Source organism: Notechis scutatus, chromosome 3 (assembly GCF_049901735.1).
Source record: "Notechis scutatus isolate UNSWTSFEM ecotype Mainland chromosome 3, rNotScu1.2, whole genome shotgun sequence".
Lineage (NCBI taxonomy): Eukaryota > Metazoa > Chordata > Lepidosauria > Squamata > Elapidae > Notechis > Notechis scutatus.
The window spans coordinates 34,531,144-34,545,327 of record NC_142011.1 but is presented as its reverse complement, the minus strand read 5'-3'; the positions used below and the strand labels follow the sequence as shown (position 1 = coordinate 34,545,327).

The 14,184-nt window shown below is 36.5% G+C and overlaps 1 protein-coding gene across 2 annotated transcripts in view; it reads left to right on the top strand.

Annotated features, from left to right (window-relative positions):
• The first annotated feature begins 255 nt into the window (after nucleotides 1-255).
• The window catches only part of ACSS2 (acyl-CoA synthetase short chain family member 2), a 54,500-nt gene continuing 40,571 nt past the window's right edge, over nucleotides 256-14,184 (top strand). The window contains exons 1-2 of one of the 2 annotated variants that reach the window (XM_026684006.2): nucleotides 256-524; nucleotides 3,882-4,077. In XM_026684006.2, the coding sequence (XP_026539791.1) occupies nucleotides 395-524; nucleotides 3,882-4,077 (326 nt within the window). In that variant the 5' untranslated portion in view covers nucleotides 256-394. The remainder of the gene's footprint in view (nucleotides 525-3,881; nucleotides 4,078-14,184) is intronic. The other variant, XM_026684007.2, reaches the window with a different exon arrangement.

Here is a 14,184-nt window from a genome sequence, read left to right as displayed (position 1 = left end):
CACCCGTTACCGCCTAAAGAGGACGTAAAGAGGACGGAGGCATTACCCCATTAAGTAGTCCAGAGTTTAATATTACCCAACTGCACCACCCATTAGGGGAAAAGAATAGGCGGGCGCGGCGTGCTTGAGAGCAGCCGTAAGCGAGAAGAGGCGGTCGGGTCAGTCCAGCTCAAACAGACGCTCTTCCTCGTATCTCGGCCCAATTCACCCAGCAGCAGTCTTAGGCCTGGGCGGAGCTTGACCGGGTTTCCTCCCGCCCCGGCTCCTCCCAGAAGCCGGAGCCTGGTAAAGACAGCTCCGCCGGGGTGTTTCCTAGTTCGGCGGTCGCCACTCGCTCGCTGCTTATCAGCCGCGCCTTAGCGTTCCGCTCCTTCTCTTGCTTGGAGCCCGGAGGATGGTGCTGCCCAAAGCAGAACACGCCGTCCGGCTTTACCGGACGCCGCCGGAGCTGGCGCGGGAGGCGCATGTGTCTTCCTTGGAAAAATACCGCGAGCTTTACCGCCGCTCGGTGGAGGAGCCGCAGGGTGAGTGCCAGGCCGTGGTGGGCGAGGTTGGCGCGCCTTTCCCTGTCAGCTTCGGGGCAAGCTTCCAGGCCGCTCGCGGTTGCCTGACTTCCTGACCGTGACAGGCGGGATGGGAGGCGGACCGTGGCAGGGGCCGGAGGGCGAAAGAAGGACGCTTGGAAGCAAGAAGCCTCCGTCCCAAGGGCGCCACGATCCAGCTTCTCTTCTCTCTCCTGCTACCATGTGCTCGCATAGCTGTCCTCTTCCTGCTCCTCCTATAATAGGGGTCGGGTACTGGTAGCTCCCGATCCTTTTGATCGGATGCATCAGGATCCCGAAGGCGAACCAATCACTGCCCCGGAACCCATCCGTTAGTGGCAGGTGGGCAGTCCGGGCTGCGAAGCGGGTATCTCTGCTCTCGCGTGTGTGAGCAACAAGTGTCTTCCTAGCATCTCTGCTAGAATTACTTTGCTGGGTTGTTTCAAGGAGGGGTGTGTAGGGTGTGGACGGTGCTTCCCTTGGCTGGCTCCAAGTTCAGTTTCTGAAGTTACAACCAGCCGACCTGTTAATTATTTGTCCAAACAGAAGAAAAATAATCACTTGTTGATCTATAAAGTAAACACCACCTCACCTTACCTGGACCATTAAAAAAACCTCCTTATTGTTTAACTTGTTATGCTAAAACAAAGAGCAGTTGAGCAGTTCAGAGTTAGACATGTATAGATGTGGGTGTTCTGTAATCCACAAATGTGTTTTGGGGAATTGGTTATATCAGATTATGAAATAGGACCAGCACTTTGGAAGCTTCTGTACTTGCACATAGGTTTTCCATACATAATACTTAATACTAATCTCATCAGATTCCCCCCCCTTAATTTATAACAATATGTAATTATGTGTCATTTGCTTCCTTACACAGTTGCTTATCTAAATGAGCATGAGTGTATTTATGTGCTAAATTCACAAAACCTTCAGGAGGGGGATAATGTAGTTAGATGATGTTTCATGTTGAAGTAACATCCAAGTGAAAGATGACAATACACTTCCAGCTGAGCAGCAGAATTGGGGAAGAACTTCAGTCATACCCTGAGTTCATGCTGTGTGGATCTTGAATACTACAATAACTATTGCCAGAATAAAGACTTATTCACATTAGTCCTTCAGTATTTGGCTCAAAACTGTGCCTAGATTATATATTGTCAGTTCTAGGCTGTCAAAGATTTAGCTGAGGTTAGTAACATTCTCCTAGTTGTAGCAAGTTTTGTGGGGGTGTCTTTGAGTAAGTTTTTGATTCCTGGTTGCTGTTTGGACAAGTTCTTTCAGTTTTCTTGGCAAGGTTTTTTTTGGAAGAGATTTGGTATTGCTTGTCTGAGAGAGAGAATGAGTGGCTCAAGGACACCCAACAGGCTTTGTGTCTAAGATGGGACTAGAACTGACAATATCCCATTTTCTGCCTGAAGCCTTAATCACCATACTAAACTGGCTCTTGTAGCAAGATACTGACCATAATTGGGTGCCAACCTTTTAGCAGTAGGTTAGCAGAGAAACCAAGCAGCCAGATTTTAATATCTAGATCACTGTTTCTCAACCTTGGCAACTTTTAAGATGTGTGGGATTTAAGTGGAGGACTTCCCCTGATATATGGAAGCACCCCACCCCCAAGATATTTTGTTACAGTGTTTTTACCATGTTGTCTATAAAGGCTTTTTTTTGCAAAAGGTACTTGTTTAGTGGCTGCTTCATTTAGCACCATTCACAGTTTGCATGGTTTTGGACAAACAAAGAGATGAACACAAATGAATCTCATTGAAACTTGCAAGAGCTATCGGTCTATAAAGTTATGTTTCTAAGTATGAGATATATTTAAAGAAAATAACACATTTTTTATTATTTTATCATAAAATATACACTCATAATATGCTGTTCTACACCCCCATTGGTACATAAGGAAGAGATTATATTAGGCGTTTCTGCTTCCAGGAGAAGTTGTAGAATATAAGTTTACTGAATTGAACACCCATTATGCAGAAGGTAATAGGTAGCATCCACAGAGAGATACAAGTGAAACACTCATCTACATCACTTAGCTCATTGCACCAAAAGAAATATACAAAATTACTAACATATACTTCTCAATGAAGGACAAAAAATAAATAGTGGATAAACACATTGGGTAGAAAATACTCTATTTCTCCCCTGACCATTCTACCATGGTCCTCTGAACCTTTCCCCCTCCTCTGGTCCTGCTTTTTAATTTCAAAAAATGTCTTTGGGATTCATTTGAAGCCCAGTGGCATGCTTGGAAATCAAGATGGTTTTAGAGACCACCATCCTTCATTTTCAGCATGTCAGCCTTTCAGTTGATTTGATTATAGCAATATATTTTTGTAGTCAGGAAGGGGCAGGGAGTTTGATGAGCATCAAGGAAAAAATAGTGTTAAGGCTCCAAAATATATTAATGTTAAAACTAGAATTAACAGAATTGAAAACAAAGCATGCAATTAAGAATGAACTGAACATGATTTTGCCAACATGTTTATTGATATTAAACTGTCAACTTGTGCATTAGTTTGGATTTGAAAGTAAAAAAGTTGCATTGGACTGTTTAAAGACCCAGACATAGAATCACAGAATGCAGAATTATTGGCAGCTGTGGGAAAAAGCATGGCTACTTTGAGGAGTTGCTGACAAGTACTATGTTGGCTCCCCTACAGTATGAATGCAAAACACTGCAGAGCCAGTGCAAATCCCAGAACTAAGTATATAAAGTATAGCTAGTCCTCAACTTATGACCACAATATTTTTATTTATAAAAGTGAGTAACATTTAATATTGTGATAGATAAAAGGAAATTATTTAAACAATTTTTGTAATATTTCAAATTGGGAAAAAGAAGATAATTGGCTATGATTATATAATTGGTGCATTTATGAACATATACTTGAATGTAGGTTCTACTAAACTTCTGGGCAGTATATATTTTCAGTTATAATGATAGTATATATTTAAGAAGGAAATTATGATTGAATTCAAAATATTAACTTTCTGCTCAGATTAGTTGCTATGGAAATCAGGATATGAGTTAGAAGGATTTTAATCTCTCTTTGCCAAATTCTCTTATCTTGCCTCTGAATAAATGTCACGTGAATGAAATTCTATCATCATGAAAAAAATCTTGCTTGTGGATCTTTTTTGTTGTTGCTAAGAATGACTATTAATATAAACTTCAGAATACAGCCAATATCTAGCAAAAGTGAGACCAGCCTGCTTACTACATAGTAAGTGTTCATAAAATTGCAAGGTAAGTCTTTATATGCCGATATCTGATAGTATTTATGAATATCTTGTGTTTGAAACTTTTTAAAAACTTTTTTACAGAATTTTGGAGTGAGATAGCCAAAGAATTTTACTGGAGGAACCAACACACTGGACCATTCCTACAGTACAACTTTGATGTTACCAAAGGGAAAATCTTTATTGAATGGATGAAAGGAGCTACAACGAACATTTGCTACAATGTTTTGGACAGAAATGTTTACGAGAATAAACTTGGAGACAAGATAGCATTTTATTGGTAATGTTCTGCTTCTTACTTCGTTCTAGAGAGTTCCGATATAAATTTAACATTAAATTGTGGTTGTGGGATGAAATATTGGAGAAGATGATAAAGAATAAATAAGTATTGTGTCATTAGAAACTCTCTTGTAAGGTGCATGAGAAAGTAGAGAAAATTATTCTCAGATATGGATTTCTCATTTTTCATGTTCTGTCTACAATGCAAATTGCAAAAAACCCACTCTTCATTTATTGATTATCTGGCAACCATTCACTAATACAATGGTAATGCAAAATTCATGTTCTGACCTATGCATGCATTTGCAACAATATTTTAAACAACAAATGGGTATACTCTAACGTTTTTTTTTTCAAATCTTTGTAGTGCTGCTCTTATTTATCTTATTCATTATTTCTGTTTAATAGGCTTCAGTTTGTCAAAGCAATACTTTAATATTTTCAAAAGTTCACATTCTTCCAGCTGTAGGCTAATCTAAGTCAAATGATAGAATTTGAAAACCACAGTATAGTTTGGCTATGTGCATTAGTCATAAAAGCAAATATTTTTGCATAACAGATACTTGCTGAAAAATACAAAGTTAACCATGGTCTATTCATTAGCATATATTCCTTTTTCACAGTGATCTACATATGCAGTTTTTAATCTTTTGCATATTTATCTATTTAAACATATGGCCATCCACTTACTTCCGTAACTCTGAGTGACAATCAATAAATTAAAACCATAACACTGAAAACCTAACATTTTAAAAAAGTAACTGCCATGTAATAGCTTCGTTGTATCTTGTATTCAAGGATATTAATATCACTTATTTCCTCTTTCTGATAGTTCTAGTTTCTAGTTCCCTTTTGCTTTACTGAGCAAAAGAAGAATCAGGAAATGTGACACGAATCCTGTCAACATTTAGTAGGACGTAAGTCCAACGGATTTCACTCAGGTTATATTCCTGAATGTTTCCATTTTTTGCAGGCTGTAGTAATAGTGGTGTTTACAAAGCTGACTTATTGTTAATATTTATTTAGCCAATTACTGTAATTAAAAGTAATTCCTATAGCAATGCAAATCAATAAAACCATATAAAGCTGCAGAAATTAAAACCATAAAACAACAGCAAATAAACTATGGTGATACTATTGTTACAATACAGTAACTGGAACAAAGTTAAACTATGACAACCATAAAGAATTGTAAAAGGAATTCCACAAGTGCTCCACTGCCTATATCTGGAATGACCTTTCTTTTGGGTGGCCATATAGAGAAAATCTGGAAAATATGATATAATCGAGAGGGCATCCCTTCTTGATACTTGCTAGAGAAAATGGGTCATCAGATATTCAAATCCTAAACCAAAAAAAGCTTTGTATATCAGCACAAGTATTTAGCCTTAACTTTTTAGCATGATGACAGCCATCACAATTTTTTCAGATGATGTAACCTTATTCTAAAAGGTAGTCTTGTTTAGTACCCTAGTTGCAGCATTTTGTACTAGTTGTATTTATTACTCCATTGGTGGCAAATCCATACTCTGCATATTTGAAATATTTTCTAAGCACACTTCAGAGTTCAAATTATATTACATTTTTTCTAAATCAGATTTTTCAGGCAATCTGAGGAAAAAATATAGGAGATATAAATAAGTTGCATTTTTCAATATTAAAGCAATAGTTGACATTTCAGAATTTGAATTTTATAGTTGTTCTAATGTTGATTAATGATGGTCTGGCAGCCAGGCATTTCTTCTCTTTTGTGAATGTTACACCCTTGGGTGCTAGATGTGATTAACAAACTATGGAATGTCGATATAATTCTTTTTGCCTTGAATATGCCTCCTGTTTCAATTTATATTTGATATACTCAAGGAAACAGATTATTTGGGTTCACTTAATGTAAGCTGGAAATGATATGCCTATGCCCCATTTTGAGGCCATAGAATTTATTTTAGTTTTTCTGGAACATTCTGCAACATTCTAGTTTGTCTCAGTATCCATGCATGAAGTTAATGGTACATTGTAATCTTTTTAAGTGGTATTGAGAACTACTGACAATATTTTGCTACAGTTTCAGTTACTGGGGCTCAGTGTGAATACATGATACAGCTTATTGGAGGAAAGAAAATATGACCACAAAAAATGAGCCCATTTTTTTGTTAAACAGACAGTTAAGTGATTTTGCCCATTTTTATGACCTTTCTTACTATAGTTGATAAGTGAATCACTGCAGTTCTTACAGTGAATAATTTGATTATCAGAAAGTAATCACATGACCCTAAGACACTGCAGCCATCATAAATACATGCTAGTTGCCAAGCATCCAGATTTTGATCATATGATGATGGAGATGTTGTAATGATTGAGTCAAAATCAGTCATAAACCACTTTTTTCAATGCCATTTTAACTTCAAATGGTCACTACCCGAATAGTTGTAAGTCAAGGACTATTGATACTATGGAGAGTAAGAAGATTGCTTAATCTTCTAGGGCCTCCTGTTTTAGAGTTCAGGTTTTTACTTATGAGCTCCTTGCAGTTAATCATTTTGTTAGTAACTGTGTTATTATGGCTTAAAAACAAATCTAGTGGTTTACATTGAATGACTATCCAATATTACTAGGTTCATAAGTTAGGCACAACTCTAGTAGGATTCCAGTCTCATTGTCCTTTGAGCAGAAGCTAAATGTTGTATTAAAATGCTTTTGTTCCAAAACATCCCATCTCTTTCAGGGTCAGAATCCTTCTGGCTGAGGTAAGAGTGACTGTTCTGGGGCCAGACTGAGATGTTTTGGAGATTCCATTATGATTTGGCAAATGTTTTGGATACTATATCTCTTTAGCTAGAAGGATATTATTAAATTGGTTTATTGATAAGAGGCTGACGCTTCTTATTGTTTAGAGGTAAGCCAGTTTCATTTTTTAAAAAGCAATGTTCAGATTTTGGTTGCTTTTCACTTTTAATTGCCTTTTAGAGAAATGTAACATTCTAGTTAGTGGCAACAAACAAGTTGTTTGTTGAACTGAGGTGAATTGTATTTCTGTGAATGTAGAACATTTCCTTTTTCTTTATTCAAGATGTTAGTATATTCTTATTAAGCCAGTAGTGAGGCTCTGAAGGTTATCTAAATCTGAAATATAAGATGAAAAAGAGAGCATATTGCAGGAAGCAGTGTGCAAGATGGTCTGAGAAGGGTTTGATAATAAATGGATTTTCCAAATTTATTCTATTTCTGCCTAGAAATGGAATCAGAATACACATAGCTGAATGTTAATGAAGTTTCTCTCTGTTGTCAACAACTGCATTTTGTAACTACAAAACCAGAGTATACAAGACTGCTGCTAAAGTTCATCTAGGAGTGCTACAGGCCCTAAATATTGTTTGCAAACTGGTAAACTGAATGCTTCTTGGAAGCCTACCCACGGGGCACTAAGGAGACATCTCTTCCTTCAAGCTTGCTCTTTTGCAACTAATGCACATATACCCTTTGTCTTTATATGGTCAATTTAATTATTATAGTTAATGCTTAATGGTAAGATCCACAACCTGTCTACGTTAGTGGCAATCACCATAGCAATGACAATACATGTCATATATTTATTTATTTGTTATATGAATTGTATACCACTGACTTCCAAATGACTTGATGGTTTACTTTATAGCCATGAAAATAGAAATTAAATCAACATCATCATAAAACCATAAAAATAATCAATGGTTAAATAATAACACATTAAATTAGGTTTGTGTGACTACTTTTGCTTGTGTGAAATCTGTTAGTAAATTTATTTAAATAATTGTTGGTCTTATATAAGGTTGCTTCTTTGTGCAAACCTTCCTCACTTGCTCTGTGCCATGTGTAAATCTTATAATTTTATAACAAGTCCCAGGGCTTTAGTTAAGTATAAAAAAAATGTATCACAACTGGTACTGCTAAACTTCAGCTGCATTGATCTCTCACCAATGGCTATTCTTGTTAAGATTGCTAGGAATTGGTGCTTGATAAACATCTGGAGGACATTTTCCTCCAAACTAAAGCATTAGGGGCTTTTTAAGAGAAAAAAATGTCACAATGTAATGAGGTTTTAGAGTTTTTATATACCATAAGGATAGTCATGAGAAATAATGATTGTCTGCATTAATAGTTGATGCAAATTTGAAATCAATAGCACCTGGAGAACAACAATGTCCCGATAACACTTGGAGAACAAAACATTGTCCATGACCCATGTAATGTATCCACTATCCTGGATATTCCTTAGAATTGGGTTTGCATATGGATTGCATCATAAGAAAGTTGCAGAGAACATTGGTAATCAGTTTCTAGTTCAAATGCAAATAAAAGATCAGACTGGTGTTCAAAGGTTTGTATAAAATTTCCATCTAGCAATTGGAAGTATCATCAAGTGTCATCCATTATTTTAGGAAACTTTCAGGGAACCTAATGAGGATATGAATATTTCCCTGCTTTTTATTTTCTTAACTTTATATTCTTTTGTTTCTTATTAAGCCATCTTTTTTTCTTGCTTCCTGTTCCAATAATTTATTTTTAGGATTCATTTTTGTCTTAAAATTTTGCCTACCATTACAAGAGGCACCAGAGCTAATAAAAACCAATAAATGTCATTCGGCCAATGACAAAGAATAAATGTCATTAAATACTTTCAGCTATTGGTAAATAAGCAGAATTTGCTATTTAGAAGTGTTCAGATTACTTTTTTATAGCAATAGCAATAGCACTTAGACTTATATACCGCTTTATAGTGCTTTACAGCCCTCCCTAAGCAGTTTACAGAGTCAGCATATTGCCCCCAACAATTTGGGTCCTTATTTTACCCACCTCAGAAGGATGGAAGGCTGAGTCAACCTTGAGCCTAGTGGGGTTTGATCTGCCAAATTGTAGTAGAAGTAGCTTGCAGTACTGCACTCTAACCACTGCGCCACCAAGGCTCTATAATTTATGTTTAAATCTTTATGCTGCTTATTTCTGGTAGTGTTGCAAATATGTGAATTGGAAATCTTGATTTTACTATATTTATTGCTTATTGCTTATAGAGATACAGAAATTATGTGCAGCAAAGGATTAGAATTTGCCGTCATGATTGTGTAAATAGAAGCTTTTGTACTCTGAAGATTATATAATCTGGTGCATTTTATTTTAGCTTGAGGGAATTTGTCCCTGAAAAGGGATGCTATTGGAATAAAAATAATTTTTTTTGTTCAGCTAAAGAACAAGAGTCACCTTACAGGGGAGATGGGTGGCATAAAAATGCAATAAAATAAATAAATAAAAATATTCTTAGTTTATGAAATTGAAAGTTACTTTGCTCACAGCTCCTGATTTAGAAAGTCATTGGGTATTCTAGCTCAGCAAAGTGACTTTATCTATTTTTTCTAATCTGGTTTTAGGGATTGATGTTTGCTCTGCAAACATGAAAAGATAGTGCATACCTTTAAAGTATAGTTTCCTTATGCTAAAGTTAGAAAATAATATGTGCTGTGGTATGGACCAACCTCTCCCTTTCTGGACCTTAGAAATGCAGAGCTATCCTCCCTAAATTGCTTCCCTGCAGGTGGGAGAAATGATACTGTGTCCATGAAGCAGTCTTTCTGGTATAAGAAAAGCAGATTGAGAAAGGCCACTTTGATAAAGAGTGAGAAGGGAGCAATGTATTCTCTAAAAAAACATATGGATTCTATGTAAAATGGCGGGTTCACAGGATTCCTTTAGGTAGGGGCTAAGTTTATTGGTGTCCCTTCATATGTTACACATACACATAGGTCTATTACATTTTGATCCACGTGTTTGCTTATAAATCAATCAATCAATCAATAAAATGTGGCATTTTTGTGAGGTACAAAATGGACAATACAATGTTGATCCAAGCTGTTAAACCAGAAGTTGGCAATATGGATACTTTCCAGCTGCTTTGGATTGCATCTCCAATAATCTTTTACCATTGGCCAGATTGCTGGGATTGATAAGAGGTAAAATCCAGGCATCAGATTATCAATTTGTGAAAACTGTCTGTCTGTCATACACACATAGACATAGACATAGACATACCATTCACATATACATTCACATATACCTTGGTGCTTTCTGAGCTTGCTTGTTTTCTTGCATATGTTTCAGTACCCTAACTGGGTAATATCATCAGTGCTTTATCAGTGCATCATTTCAACCCTGAGCTACAAATATTCTCCTTTATTGATATATATCTTCCTTCTCCTATTTTCCCCACAACAACAAACCTGTGAGGTGAGTTGGGCTGAGAGAGAGAGAGTGAATGGCCCAAGGTCACCCAATTGCTTTCATGCCTAAGGTGGGACTTGAACTCAAGGTCTCGTGCCTTAACCATTAGGCCAAACTTGGTTTTCTGAATTACAGATAATCCTCGGCTTACAACTGTTCAATTAGTGATCTAAGTTACAAGGGCACTGAAAAAATGGACTTATGACCATTTTTCACACAATCCTCATGGTCACATGATCAAAATTAAATTCTTGGCAACTGACTCATATTTATGACAGTTGCAGTGACCCAGAGTTACGTGACCACCCTTTGTAACCTTCCGACAAACAAAGTCAATGGGGAAGCCATGTTACTAACAACTGCAGTGATTCACTTAACGGCTGTGGCAGGAAAGGTCTTAAAGATCATAAAATGGGGCAAAAGTCACTTAACTATCTCGCTTAGCAACAGAAATTTTGGGCTCAATTGTGGTCATAAATCGAGGACTACCTGAAGGACTACTCATTCAGACTGTTTTCAATGCTTTATAGATAGCTTTACGTATTGCTGGTTTGGATTTAGTGTAGGGGATAAATTTATAATATATTGCAGAAATTCATTGGAAAATCTCAAATTGACCCTTCTTTTTCTAGTCACTCTGCCAAATCTCTCAAAAAGTTTCACTAACACTCTTCAACTCCTTTCCATATAAGAAATTTTAGTGAAACATTTTTTCTGTATTAAGAATTAAGTGTATGTGTGCGCGCACGTGTACAAATTACAAGATTTCTGTCTTAAAACGTCATTTCTAATACATGTGCTTATTGAGAATGTTCTCTTTCTACTTGGCTGTGGTTATAGTTTTGCAAGAGTTCATTTCAGAAATTGCATTTCACCAATGCTATCACCTTGCCAGGATGGTAGTTGAGTAAGAAAACCAGATAGACAAATGCCATAATCTCTGAAAGATGATTGCTCATGCTCTATAATTACACAGGTGATCTTGCTTAATGACTAGAAATAAGTACTGCTGTTTGTGTAGAGAAATGCTATTGAACAATTTTCCTTAAATATACATGACTTAATAATTTAAAAAAAACAGTGACTGGAATTTTGATAATTCTTTTAATTCTATTAAAACTGTAACAATTGTATAGGAATGGAACACTATTATCTGCTGCATGCTTGGGCTGTAGTTTGCTTCAGATTCAAAGTCAGAAAGATGCGTTAGCATCCCAGTCTTGAAACTCCTTAAAGCAAAACTACTTTAAACTCTTTAAACTAAACAAATCCTTTAAGGAAGTCAAAAAATATGTACTGGTATATTTTTTTCCTGCAAAAAAGATGACACAGTTACTGCATTTGGATGGTGTACATTCAAAACTAAAAGTGGTAGTGCTCAACAATGTTACATATTTTTCAAATATGTAAAACCACATTCTTGGTAAGACCACAGTTTGGAATACTGCATCCAGTTTTGGTCACCACATTACAAAAAAAAATGTTGAGATTTTGGGAAAAGTGCAAAGAAGAGCAACTAAGATGATTAAAGGCTTGAAGGCTGGAACATATGAAGAACGGTTGGAGGATTTGGGTTTGGCTCGTCTAGAGAAAAGAAGGACTAGCGGGGACATGATAGCAGAATTCCAATATTTGAGTGGCTACCACAAAAAAGAGGGGGTGGGGGGGTCAATTTATTTTCCAAATCACCAGAAGGAAAGACAAGAAACGATGGAAACTAATCAAGGAGAGAAGCGATCTAGATCAGGGGTGTCCAACCTTGGCAACTTTAAGACTTGTGGACTTCAACTCCCAGAATTCCTCAGCCAGCTTTGCTGGCTGAGGAATTCTGGGAGTTGAAGTCCACAAGTCTTAAAGTTGCCAAGGTTGGACACCCCTGATCTAGAACGAAGGAGAAATTTCCTAACAGTGAGAACAACTAACCAGTGGAATGGCTTGCCTTCAGACGTTGTGGGTGCTTCGTCACTGGAGGTTTTTAAGAAGAGACTGGACAGCCACTTGTCTGAAATGGTATAGGATCTTCTGCTTGAGCAGGGGCTGGACTAGAAGACCTCCAAGGTCCCTTCCAGCTCTATTCTGATTCTTATTCTGAAATGTTCTTGGGATTGTCTCTTCAAGCTATGCTTAAAGAATCTGAATCTCACCTAAAAGTATTAAAAGTAGGAGCATGTAGTAGGTTTTTCAAAGATTATATAAATCCCATCTTATTTTTAAAATTTAGAATATGAAAGAAAGCAGACTCATAATGCTACTTTAAAGGAATACTTTTCAGAGGAGATATATTGATATCAAACTATCACTGTCACAGCTGCTTTTTGTTACAGCTGCTTTTTTTTATTAATCAGTACATTCAGCACCTTGGGACTGACTGGGCATAGAAAAGCTTTCTTAAATGAGCAAACACAAAGTTTACATCATAACTCTAGGATTTAAGTTCAAGTTGTTCTAGACTGGGTGTGAGAAAGTGATGGATCTCTGAACTATTGAACTGCTGTTCACAATTGCTAATAAATAAACTCAATTGTGAGAATTGCTACTCAGCAACACTATATCAACCCCAGAACATATGCTAGGCCAAAAAATCAACTCCACAAGAAGACTTAAACTATTTTTATTAAGATTGGCTATAATATGGAATTTGCCAATCCGACTGTGATTTATGTCCTCCCCCTTTATACTTCTGAGAATTAGGGAGGTGGCTTTCTAAGAGATGTTTACATACCTTTAGCATGACTTGAGCTTAGGCCATGTTTTTCACCTTGTTGCTTTGATAACAAATTCTGCTTATCTGTGCCAAGGTTATCTTCTTTACTCTCTACATATCTGGAGGATCAGAAATCGTTTTCTTTCATGGTAGAGGAACTTTTAGGAAGAATTTCCTTGTCCATGTAATGACTATCAGCAATTCTACTGGCACGGTGTCATATCTTTCTATAGTTAACAAGAGACATCCTCAGGAAAACCACTTTCTTATTTTCAGGGAACTTAATTGACAGTGTATATTGCTTGCTTAAGCTATTTTGAAATAAATTAGGAATTGCATAAGAATGAGTTTAACCCTTAGATAACTCACATTACTTATATCTAAATCTGCATAGGAAAGATTCTTAGTGTGATAATTATTAGGTAGGTATTATTAATAGTAACACACGCCGAAACATAAATTGCAGAAAAAATAGAGGATTTCTTCCTCAATTATACAGTAAAGATCAATAATATGTCAATTAGCTAAATAATACTTTTTATTATAAATATATATATAATTAAAGTTACTTTTTGCTATATGGTTGTGATTGTGGAGGGGGGAGACCTACGCCTTTTCAAATGCTGGTGGACCTGCAGCTCCCACATTCTTTATTGTTAGGCATAATTGCTGAACTATAACCCTGACAGTAGCTGAATAACCATAGTTTTTCCACCTCAGATTTAGACAGCATGCTTTTTTGTGAATTGTTTGTCTACCATGAAAAGTACATTCAAAATTCCATATGATAAATAATATTTCAAAATCAACATGTAGGTTGCATGGGGAAATTGAAGAATAGGATTTGGTGGCCTGGATGAGAATGGAAAGAGATCATGTCTATGCTTGTATCCTAGTTTAATTTCAGAAAATACCACATGCACATGGTCATTGTTTAAGACAGCATTATGGTGATATATAAATTTATGCCCGTGCTATACAGCAATTAATGAGATTTTATAATTTACAAGTGGGGCCTGTGAATATTCCCAATTCTCTTAATGACCTTGTGTGCATTTTTGAAGAGAAACTAAAAGAAATGTAGAAAAAGCCTTTAGTTCTCTTTCAGTGATTAAATCAAATTTATGTTGGAGATAATACTTGGATTGCAAATTAATG